Source organism: Otolemur garnettii, unplaced genomic scaffold (assembly GCF_000181295.1).
Source record: "Otolemur garnettii isolate 467f Iridium unplaced genomic scaffold, OtoGar3 scaffold00087, whole genome shotgun sequence".
In the NCBI taxonomy this organism is placed as follows: Eukaryota; Metazoa; Chordata; class Mammalia; order Primates; family Galagidae; genus Otolemur; species Otolemur garnettii.
The window spans coordinates 8,524,364-8,535,435 of NW_003852482.1; the positions used below are offsets into that span (position 1 = coordinate 8,524,364).

At 57.0% G+C, this 11,072-nt stretch overlaps 2 protein-coding genes across 4 annotated transcripts in view; one reads left to right on the forward strand and one right to left on the reverse strand.

Moving 5' to 3' along the window:
- Positions 1 to 636: 636 nt before the first annotated feature.
- On the forward strand, positions 637 to 3,676 carry ZDHHC12 (zinc finger DHHC-type containing 12). 3 transcript variants are annotated; one of them, XM_003794924.3, is made up of 5 exons: positions 637 to 765; positions 1,982 to 2,118; positions 2,473 to 2,550; positions 2,746 to 2,912; positions 3,048 to 3,673. In XM_003794924.3, the coding sequence occupies exons 1-5, from the start codon at positions 666 to 668 to the stop codon at positions 3,367 to 3,369; spliced, it is 804 nt and encodes a 267-aa protein (XP_003794972.1). In that variant the 5' UTR covers positions 637 to 665; the 3' UTR covers positions 3,370 to 3,673. The 3 variants fall into 3 exon arrangements, with proteins under 3 accessions (XP_003794972.1, XP_023371974.1, XP_023371975.1); XM_023516206.1 differs by having other exon boundaries at positions 642 to 765; positions 2,749 to 2,912; positions 3,048 to 3,676; XM_023516207.1 differs by having other exon boundaries at positions 642 to 765; positions 3,023 to 3,365.
- PKN3 (protein kinase N3) overlaps positions 3,621 to 11,072 on the reverse strand; it is a 13,524-nt gene continuing 6,072 nt past the window's right edge. Inside the window, exons 7-22 of the mRNA XM_003794922.3 lie at positions 9,513 to 9,659; positions 9,323 to 9,432; positions 9,085 to 9,228; positions 8,620 to 8,695; positions 8,369 to 8,537; positions 8,126 to 8,228; positions 7,962 to 8,029; positions 7,570 to 7,633; positions 7,342 to 7,433; positions 6,763 to 6,939; positions 5,462 to 5,524; positions 5,241 to 5,317; positions 4,640 to 4,782; positions 4,446 to 4,553; positions 4,254 to 4,334; positions 3,621 to 4,141 (exon numbers count right to left, since the gene is read on the reverse strand). Coding sequence (XP_003794970.1) covers positions 3,929 to 4,141; positions 4,254 to 4,334; positions 4,446 to 4,553; positions 4,640 to 4,782; positions 5,241 to 5,317; positions 5,462 to 5,524; positions 6,763 to 6,939; positions 7,342 to 7,433; positions 7,570 to 7,633; positions 7,962 to 8,029; positions 8,126 to 8,228; positions 8,369 to 8,537; positions 8,620 to 8,695; positions 9,085 to 9,228; positions 9,323 to 9,432; positions 9,513 to 9,659 — 1,835 coding nt within the window. The 3' untranslated portion in view covers positions 3,621 to 3,928. The remainder of the gene's footprint in view (positions 4,142 to 4,253; positions 4,335 to 4,445; positions 4,554 to 4,639; positions 4,783 to 5,240; positions 5,318 to 5,461; positions 5,525 to 6,762; positions 6,940 to 7,341; positions 7,434 to 7,569; positions 7,634 to 7,961; positions 8,030 to 8,125; positions 8,229 to 8,368; positions 8,538 to 8,619; positions 8,696 to 9,084; positions 9,229 to 9,322; positions 9,433 to 9,512; positions 9,660 to 11,072) is intronic.

Sequence of the window (11,072 nt, forward strand, 5' to 3'; positions counted from 1 at the left end):
AAAAGAGATCCTCTTGCCTCAGCCTCCCAAGTAGCTGGGACCACAGGTGCCCGCCACAACGCCCGACTATTTTTGTTGTTGTTGTTACAGTTGCCATTGTTGTTTAGCTGGCCCAGGCTGGGCTGGAACCTGCCACCTTGGTGTATGCGGCTGGCGCCCTACTCACGGAGCTACGGGCGCCGAGCCTTTTGCAGTTACTGTTGTTTAGCTGACCCGGCCCGGGTTCGAACTCGCTAGGCTTGGTGTATGTGGCCGGTGCCGGAACCACTGTGGCACAATTTTGCCACCTGGAGCTAAAGCAATTCACCTGGCTTTCCCAAGCGCCCAAGGAGCTGAACGCAAGCGCGAGCCTGTGAGGGCGGAGCCCAGGGAAGCGGGCGGAGACGCGCGCCTATTTCCAGGCTTTCAAAAGTTACCTGCAGTGGGGGCGGGAGTTGAGAGAGTTACCGGCTGCGCGCGCGCCGGCCACGCCCTCAGCCTCTTCAGGCACCTGTTGGCTTGAGGACCCACTGGGCCGCAGCTGCTGTCCAATAGGCAGCCTCCCTGCGCCAACTCAGCTCCGCCCATCGCCAGGATTCACCAATCCCCGGCTGGGCACTGCCCCGCTCCCGCAGAGGGCCCGCCTCTCTGAGTGTTTCTTCCGGGTGGGGCCCCGGGCCGAGGCGATGGCGCCCTGGGCGCTCCTCAGCTCTGGTGTCCTGGTGCGGACTGGGCACACCGTGCTGACCTGGGGAATCACGCTGGTGCTCTTCCTGCATGATACCGGTGAGACGGACCCCACGCGATCCTGGACCCACCCGATCCCGCGTGGCTCTCCGGACATTTGGGTCTCACGGGGTCCCCGCCTAATCCCCGGAGATTCTGGGATTGACCCAGTCCCTGCCTGCTCCTGAAGCCCCCTCTCCATCTCTCATTCCAAGCGCCACCTGCTTCCCGTCTGATATTCAGTTGATCCCTAATTAATCCCAGCATCTTCCGGATCACTGCCAGATGCCCTGTCCATCCCAGGACCCATCTGGTGTCCACCAGGCCCAAGCTCCATCTTCCCTGGTCCTTTCCAGGAGTTGACTCCCAAACTTCTTGTCCATGAGGATTCAAGAACTAGCAGCCTGCCTACACCCCTCCCTACCCCCATAACCACTAGCTGCCCAAATCCATAGGGGGCCTGTCTCCCATCTTCCTGTGGTAGTGCTCATTCACCCACCCACCTCCATTCCCATCATTCCCCTCAGTAGCCCCATACCCAGTGCTTTACCTGCCCACCTGGATGTTCCAGGCTCAGGACTGGAGCCCTTCTCACTTTCCCCTCAAGACCTCATATCTCTCTCAGGTCCCCCCATTAGAGGACACCCTCTCAAAAAGCCCATTCCTTCTCTGCTCCCTTTTACAACCAATGGGCACCAGAGTTGTCCATACTCTGCCAATGCTCCCTCATTTCCCACCACCCCCCACCTTCCCAGAATCCTCAGTCACCCCCTTGGGCTTAAACCCAGACTGGATGCTTCCTAGCCTGGGCCCCCCTCATGTCTCTCTGCATCATCTGAGCTTACCAACTCCACCCTCCTGTCTCTATCTTGGGCATTTCAGACCTGGCCAGTCTCCCTGCTGGAGAGCCAGAGATCCAGGACCCCTCCTCCCTCTTGCCCATATCCAGTCAGGTCTGTCCTCCTCCTTTTCCTCTCCCTGCTAGGCCTTGTTCAGTTACCCTCTTCTTCCTCTTTGCCAGACTCTGCCACCAGACTTCCCCTCTGATCCATCTTTTCTACAGCAGAGGGAGGGCTTTCAGAAAACAGATCTTGCCCTATAACCTTCCATGGTTCCCTATCACCCTCCAAAGTGCAGATGAACTGCTGGCCACCCATGGAACCCCATCACTAGGCCTTTGCTTTGCCAGAAACACATTTCCACACCAGCTGCATCCCAGCCCCACCTCCTGTTCTGCCCCGGGCCCAGCCTCACTATCTTCCTCTGGCCTCCCCAGAGCTGCGACAATGGGAAGAGCAGGGGGAGCTGCTCCTGCCTCTCACCTTCCTACTCCTGGTGCTGGGCTCCTTGCTGCTCTACCTGGCTGTGTCACTCATGGACCCAGGATATGTGAATGTTCAGCCCCAGCCCCAGGTAACCAGGGCCCTTATGGGACTGTACCCTCCTGCCAGCATGGACTCAAGGCCCTCGTAACAGTCTCCATGGCAGGACTTGTGTTACACATTCTTGGGGGATATCTCAGTGAATCCTCTTGCCAGCCCTATGATGAGGAAACCACCAAGGCCCAGAGAAGGGAAGCTACTTGCAAACGTTATACAGCTCAGTCCAGGGCATTCTTTCCAGCCCTACCCGTAAGCCTTCATTCTGGATGGGATGGGCCCCATGCAAACACTCCACATCTAGGGGTAAGTTGGCCTCAAGGAAGAGGCCCACCAGTGTCATTTGCCTCCCAGGGACCCCATCTTATACCCTGTCCCTCATTTTCAGGAGGACCCTAAGGAGGAACAGATGGCCATGGTTCCTCAGGCCATCCCTCTACGGCGCTGCAGATACTGCCTGGTGTTGGTGGGTGATACAGGGACCCCTGTGGGAGGGGTTAGGGCAAAGTGGAGACTCCCTGACCTCTTGCCCCAGTGCCCTGCCCTCACACCTCCTCTAAGGCCTCCCAGATTCAGGCCCTGACCCCTGGCCTGCTCCTCCCCTCAGTAGTGGGCCCAAAGGGGGCCAGTGTTGAACTCCAACTCCCGTCTGTGCCAACAGCAGCCCCTGCGAGCCCGGCACTGCCGTGAGTGCCGCCGCTGCGTCCGCCGCTATGACCACCACTGCCCCTGGATGGAGAACTGTGTGGGGGAGCGCAACCACCCGTTCTTTGTGGTCTACCTGGCACTGCAGCTGGTGGTGCTTCTGTGGGGCCTCTACCTGGCATGGTAGGTGCCACTTAGGGGAAGGCAGGTAGTGTGCACCCATGTGTGTGCACAGAGCCAGGGCTCCCTGGGGCCTGGCACAGGGAGGGAAGGGCTCCCCTGGCCTCCCCCAGCTCCAGGTCCCTGTCCATCCTACAGGTCAGGCCTCCGGTTTTTCCAGCCCTGGGGGCTGTGGTTGCGGTCCAGTGGGCTCCTATTCATCACCTTCTTGCTGCTGTCTTTCTTTGCACTGATTGCTGGCCTGCTCCTGGCCTCACACCTCTACCTGGTAGCCAGCAACACCACAACCTGGGAGTTCATCTCCTCACACCGCATAGCCTACCTCCGCCAGCGCTCCAGCAACCCCTTTGACCGTGGCCTGATCCGCAACCTCGCCCGCTTCTTCTGTGGATGGCCCTCGGGGTCCTGGGAGACCCTCTGGGCTGAGGATGAAGAGGAGAGCAGCAGCCAGGTTGTTTAGGCTTGCTGGGTACAGGGCGGCTATCTTGTGCCTGCAAACCAGAGGGGCTGCACCTGCCAGGTCAGCCCTCGGGGACCTGGGGCAGCTCACTCCTGCCCTTCTCCTGGGCCTCAGAGCAGGTCTTCAAGACAGAATCCCTGCTTCAGGGGGCAGCTCTACCTTCAAAAGGAAGAAGGGAAGAGGACCTGTGGGGAACACAGGCCCAAACAGACCCTGTGCTCCTTGATGCCCCAGGCCAGGATGCCTCCAAGCACAATTTTCAAGTTTAATCATACATAAAACAAGTATTAAAAAGAAAACCAAACCACTCCTCACTGTGGCATCCTTGCTGGTCTGGGTCTAGCTGGGAGGCAGGAGAAGGGTAGGCAGAAGGAAACAGTGACACGCTTCTCCAAATGACACTGAGCAAAGCCTCTGACAGCAACCCCATGGCTGCCACCACAAGACACAAGGGCTCATAAATACCAGGCAAGGCCTGGGCCTCCATGCAGGGCACACAAGCGGGTGAGCACAAGGTTTAACCATCTGGGCAGGGGACAGAGAATGCCAGGAGCATCTCTCAGGGCTCCAGGAATTGTTCTGACACAAAGTCAAAGTCCTGGAAGGCAGCCTGCTGGCGGGCACTAAGGGGGCTGCAGGGTCCAGGTGGGGTCAGGGCAGGTGGGAGCCCAGTGAACTCGCCCTCGAAGTATCGCAGGTCTGCGGGGCCACAGAGTGCTGGCACGAAGGGGGGCCGGATGGTGCGGGCAAGCAGGGCCTCCCAGTCAGTGGTCTAGGGGTAAAGGCAGAGGTGCCTGAGACTGCAGGAACAGCAGTCCCCCAGTGTCACACAGTGCTGCCCACCTTGCTAGGTGCTGGGGACCAGGGCTACCCCAGCCACTCACCTTGAAGAATGGCTGGACCTTGATCTCCTCAGCATCCTGCTCACCTGCCCCCAGGCGCTTCTCTGGGCACTTATGGAGGAGCTGGGCAAAAGGTCAGGAACCCACATAGGGCATCCAGCCCCAGACACTGCCTGCGCCCCAGGGACCCCAAGCACAGGCGGCAGAGGCACACCCAACCCCTGAAACACTCACCTTCTGAATGAGCTCAAGCCCCTGCACGGACAGAAAGTGGGGGTATGGGGCATCCATGTTGACGATGCAGTCAAACACCTCCTCCTCAGTGTCCCCTGGGAAGGGGCACTGTAGAAATAGGGGCTTAGCAGGCAGGGTGCCTAGACCACCCCCACCCCACCTCCCAAGCCCTGGCAGCCCACTCCAGCACGCACCTCGCCCACCAGCATCTCATAGAGCAGCACACCCAGCCCCCACCAGTCCACAGCCCGCGTGTATGCCTCCTGGGTCAACACCTCTGGAGCAAGGAACTCTGGGGTGCCACAGAAGGTGCTTGTCCGGTCCCCAAAGCCAATCCCTGCAAATCAACACACATACCAATGCAGTGTGTCCCATTCAACCTCTGCAAATGAAAGAACCAATAGCCAACCAGGAGGATTCTAGCAATCCAACCCCGTCCAGCCCTTCCTGGTACCTGAAGAGCTGGAAATGATTACAATGCCATGTGACTGCATGAGGAGGCAGAGTCTCAGCCACACTCACATGGTCCCACAGGGGGCAGGACCAATTCCTAGACCTGACCAGAGGCTTTCCCTCTGGCCAATTGTAGGCTAGGACTCTTTGAGAGCCTCTAGGGTCAGGAAGGAGAGGCCAGTGTGGCCAGCTGTCCCCTAGAACAAGGGCTGGGGTGTGAGGGTACCAGGGCATCCACAGTTGGGCAGAAGATTTCCTGGAAGATTCCACCTGCCCACTACCCTGCCAGTCTTGGTTGGGTAGGTGTTGCTGAAGGATATGATCCTGACAGGTGACCCCCACCTTCCTTGCATAGCCCAAAATCTGCAATCTTCAGGAATCCCTGGGCATCTAGCAGAAGATTATCCAACTTCAGGTCCCTGAGTGAGAGGAGAGTGCATCAAAGAGGCTGAGAAGGGCTAAGACCCAGGGAACCGCCACTGCCCCCAGAGCAGCCCGGGAAGAGGGTAGCATCGCCCCTCTCCCACCCCACCTTCCCCATGGACCCCTGGGCCAAAAGCTACCTATAAATGATCTTCTTCTCGTGTAAGAACTGGAGCCCCAGGACCACACAGGCCAGGTAGAAGCTGTAGGGGTGGCATGTAGGTAAATTCAGGCCCAGTACAGGCATAAGGAAGACACGGCCTGGAGACACCTGGATGTCCTGGCCAGAGTGACATGTGGGCAAGAGACTGTAACAAACATTATGCAGGGCTGGGGGACTCATCCAGTCAACAGTCCAAGGTTATCCTAAGATTGCTCCTGGGTCCTTACCCACCATCCTGCACCCCTTCCTCCCCTAGCATCCTCCCAGCACCCTGCGGCTGACATTCATTCTGCCTATTTTGCAGATAAGGATCTAAGACTCCATGTAAGTAACCTGACTAGGGTCACACAGTCAAAGGTAGGGATGGGCTCAGTGGCTAGGGCGCTGGCCACATACACCAGGGCTGGTGGGTTCAAACAATGCTAAAAACAATGACAACTACAACCAAAAAATAGCCGGGTATTATGGCAGGTGCCTGTAGTCCCAGCTACTTGGGAGGCTGAGGCAAGGGAATTGCTTAAGCCCAAGAGTTTGAGGTTGCTGTGAGCTGTGACACCACAACACGCTACAAGGGCGACATAGTGAGACTCTGTCTCAAAAAACAAAAAACAGTCAGAGGGACTTGACCTAACAAGTGCAATCAGTGTAACTCGGTTTCTTGTACCCTCAATGAATCCCCAACAATAAATTTAAAATAAAATAAAATCAGCTTAGTGCCCATAGCTCAGCAGCTAGGGTACCAGACACATACACAAGAGCTGGTAGGTTCGAATCCAGCCCTGGCCTGCCAAACAACCATAACCAAAAAATAGCCGGGCGTGGTGGTGGGTGCCTATAGTTCCAGCTACTTGGGAGGCTGAGACAAGAGAATTGCTTAAACCCAAGAGTTTGAGGTTGCTGTGAGCTGTGATTCTATGGCACTCTACTAAGGGTGACATAGTGAGACTCTGTCTCAAAAAAAAAGAAAAAAAAAGTAGGGATGATGCCAGTTTAGGTCTAACTCTAAAGCCCCCCAGAGAGAAACAATAACTCCAGGAGGCCCTGTGGAGACAGTTTATAAATGCTCCTCTGTCTATGCACCAACTATGGGAAATGGTTATTATAACGCACAGCCTCATAAACAGAGGCCCAGGGCACAAATGCTGTCAGGCTGACGAAGATGAGAACCAAGGTCTCTCTGACTGTAACTCCTCTGCTGACGAGCACCCTGGAGGATGCAGGATGAAGGGAACCAGGGGAAGTTTGCTGGAAGAGGCGGGCAGGGGAATGGGAACCCACCAGGCCTGGGGCTCAGGGAAGACGTCTTCATGGATCTGCATCATGAGGTCACCACCAGGCACAAACTCAGTCACAAAGCAGGCATGGCTAGGGGTCTGGAAGCAGGCGAGAAGGGAGAGCAGGAAGGGATGCCCCGTGCGGCCCACAGTCTCCAGGATCCGCTTCTCGCAGTACAGGCTGCAGGGGAGGGTGGGGGTCTTGGAGGGAAGGAAACCCTCCCCTAGCTGTGCCCTGCTCAGTTGGGCCCTCAAAGTGTTCAGTGGGTAGAGCTAGTTTCTATATATCAAGGGCTCATGTGGGTCATTGAACCTATAACAACCACTAATCCCCCCATTTTACAGAAGAACAAACTGAGGTACAGAGAGAAGAGGGAACCTGTCCAAGGGCACATAGTTAGCTGTAAGCATCAACAAGGGAATGCAGCAGGCCTGGCTGGCCCCACAGGGTCACCTCTCCAAAGCCCTAGGGGCCTTCATCTGCCTTCTGGGTGATCAAACCCCAGGCTAGCCATCTGAGGCAACTTCCAGGGTCAAGGGCCAAGAGCCCAGGTGCCTGGAGCTCCCGAGCCCCATTACACACCTCTCTACCTCATCCCGGCTGAGAACCTCCTGTTTCTTCAGTGCTTTGATGGCGTAGTATTTCCCTGTCCCCTTGAACTGGACCAGGAGGACCTGGGTATCAGGGAGAGGGTGGCTCTAGGTGGTCCACACAGGGGCCTTAACTTCTCCACCTGCACAGATTAACCAGTGTCCTCCTAGTTAATGTGCTGGGGCTCCCCACCCCACCACACACTCCTCGGTCCACTACCTTCCCAAAGTGTCCCCGGCCAAGCACAGCCACGCAGCGGAAGTCTTGAAGTTGAGGTGGTTTCCTGCAAGAGAGAGGGCACAGGAAGCCCCCAGGACAAGGGCTGGGTCTCCGCCCAGAGCCATTCCACGCCCTCCATTCCCAGTCTCAGGCTGTCCCCACCTATGGGGCTGGAGGAAGGGGCTGGAGGAAGAGCCTGCAGTGAGCACTCCTAGACCAGTGGACCCCTGGGGTCTGACACACCACACTGGGCTGGGTAATGTGGGTACAGCAAGTAAGACCCTGGGAGCCAGCACACACACAAGGAGCCGCAGAGCAGTGCAAGGATGGGGACACCAACACTCAGGTAAGCAGATGAAAGTCTCAAATACGCTGCACACTGGGCAGGGTACCTGCTAGGGGAGACTGGTGGAGATGGTCCAAGTACAGTCCTGGGCTCCATGTGGGGGCGTTTGGTGCGCTGTGAGGGCAGAGGGGCTTAGGGCAGGGCTAGGTGGCCTCCCCTCTTTCCTTACAGGCTTGCCAGCCCCTCCTGGGAAGTCCCACCGCCCCTCACCGGGGTCTCCTCAGGGGTGGACTCCTGGGGCAGGTAGAGGCGAGGGGGCTTGGGTGGGGGCTTCATCTCCTCTGCCAAGAGGATCTTCTTGGGCAGCAAATTACTGTGGGGAGGAAGCAGACATATGGCCCAGCAGAGGCAGATGGGACAGCTGGAGGGACAGACACACAGCTGTGGGAGACAGACAGACAGATACCTACTGAACCTGGAGAAGCATGCAGGCTGGGCGAGGCACCTCCTCACCTGGGGGAAGCAGGTTTGGATGTCCCCTGAGGTGTGATCGGGATCTGAGGACACCCTTTGGGGGGACTGATTGTGCTTGGGGAGCTGCAAGGGGGCAGCAGGCTCATGACCAAGCGCCCCCAGGCCGCCATGCTGAGGTTCATCTGGGAAGCCCTCAGGAAGTCCTTGCCTGGGAGCAAAGGGGGACCTCAGTCCAGCCCCCTGGGGGCCAAGCCCTGCTCCCTGCCCACAGAGCCCCACATCCTCCATACCTCTGCGTTTAGAGAAAATGCGCTTCTGCCTCTGTAGCCGGGGCCGCCTCTCAATAACAGGATCACAGAAGGTCACCTGCAGGAACAGGATTGAAGACTGGTCCCCTCCCACCCCATCTGCCATGGCATCTCCTCTGCCCCAAGAGCTCCCAGGGTCAACATATGCAGGAACCAGAGAAATGGCTTCCATATCCTCACTGGTACTAGAGGAAAAACTGAGGCCCAGAGAAGAGAAGCACTTGTTTGTACAGGGTCACACCCGAAGCAGGGCACAGTTAGGAAGGACACAGGCCTACAGATGTGGCCCCCTAAGGGCGAGAGCTCTGGGAGTCCTTATTCCTAGAAACCACCCCTCTCTGGTCCACAATCTATACAAGGCAGACCAGTCTCAAAGCCTTTGAGACTGACCCACCTTATATAGATACCCAGGGGCCCAGCAGGTCAGAAGACAGGAGCAGTGAGCACCTGGGTGAAGAGACGCCCCTGTGGCACCAGGCTGAGGGACAGTTGGTGACAGGCATTGTCTAGGAAGTCCTCAAGCCTCAGGAAGGCCACACCACACAGCTGCCGCCAGTCCCGCCAGCGCACCCCGATCTCTAGCTCGCGGGCCTACACAAGGGAGGCCAGGCTCATGACCAAGCCCTGACCTGGGCAGCTCCACCAAATCCCAAGGTCACCCCGAGTACACAAAGGCCAGCCTTACTCGCTCCAGTGTGATGACAAAGGTCTGACCCCAGGCTTGCTCGCCCATCTGCCCCCAGCCTGTTTGGCCCACAATGCGGTTGTCCACCTTCAGCACAGCCAGCACCTCACCTGCAGGGCCGGCGCTAGGGATCAGAACAGGCCTAGGGCAGAAGTCCCCTGTACCCCACAACAGCTCCTTCCCCACTCACGGGCCAGCTCGCCTCCGCCACGCTGTTGCTTGGCCCTGGTACGAAGCCAGCCCTCAGAAGGGCTGCAGGCCAGAGCAGCCACCGGAGAACGTCCAGGCACAGCTGTCAGTAGCTGCTCACAGCCCTGGAGGTGAACCTGCAGGGTCCCTGTGGCAGAGTGAGGGTAGGGGGCATTGTCAGATGCCATCTTCCCCCTGCCACCACCAATGTGCCCTGACACCCTACAAAGGCTACTCTCTCCAGAAGTGGCCGAATCCAGACCCTACCCACATTAAGCCATGGAAGCCCCTAACATCCTCAGGAGAACAAGTGGTCCTGCCCTCCACATGTGAGGGCAGCAAGGATAAGAGTTTGGGGTAGCAAACAGGAAGCCTGGCTTCCGGTGCTATCCCACCTGCTGCCTGGGCCTCAGTGTCTCTATCTAAGCAATGAAGGTTAAGCCCCAACTCTGCCTCCTCCCTCAATAATCAAGAAACACATTTTGCCAACTGAGTAAGTTCATGCTTAGGCTCATTAGAGTTTTGACTCTGAAAAGGTAGAGGAAGTGGTGGGAATCTAAAAGCTTTTGAGGATATAAAGAGGGCCCAAGAGCACTGTTTAGAGAGTCCAGGCCTGGGGGTTACATTCAGAGAGACCTTATAAACAAAGGCAAGTGTTCAGGGTGGGAAGATCTTGGAAAGACTAACTCAAGGAACTGGGGCATTTAGCCAGGAGCTAGGATAAGGTGGACATAAGTAGGTGAATTCCTTTTAACAAGCTGTTCCCTCTGCCTTCCCCAAATTGTCTACCTGGCCATTTAAGTACTCCTTTAAGTTCTTCAAGGGCAGCTCAGATACCACTTCCTTTATTCATTGATTTCTCAAGGCCAGGCAAAGGGATCCAATCCAGCCCCTGCACTTCCTCTTCTCAGCCCTATGACAGTGGAATGGGACCCATCTGCCCTGCACCAGAGCCCTGTGCAGGCAGCCGCTGGCTCCTCCAGCTCACGCCATAGCTCAGGTGGGAATGGGGCTTCAAAGTCCATGCTCTCTGATTATGTGTTTTTTGTTTTTTTTAGACAGAGTCTCACTATGTCACCCTCAGTAGAGTGTCATGGCATCACAGATCACAGCAACCTCAAACTCTTGGGCTTAGGCTTGAGGCCTGTAGCTCAAGCGGCTAAGGCATCAGCTACATATACCAGTTGGCAGGTTCATATCCAGCCTGGGCTTGCCAAAGAACAATGACGACTACAACCAAAAAATAGCCAGGCATTATGGTGGGCGCCTGTAGTCACAGCTACTGGGAGACAGAGGCAAGACTGCAGGGGTCCTCAAACTTTTTAAACTGGGGGCCAGTTCACTGTCCCTTAGACTATTGGAGGGCTGGACTGCGGGCCCTGGGACAAGTTGCCTGCTAAGCAGGACAGGCAGCGGTGGCAAAAACACCCGGAGGGCCAGATAAATGTCCTCAGTGGGCTGCATGTGGTCCATGGGCCATAGTTTGAAGACACCTGGGCAGCTCGGCGCCTGTGGCTCAAGCGGCTAAGGCGCCAGCCACATACACCTAAGGTGGCGGGTT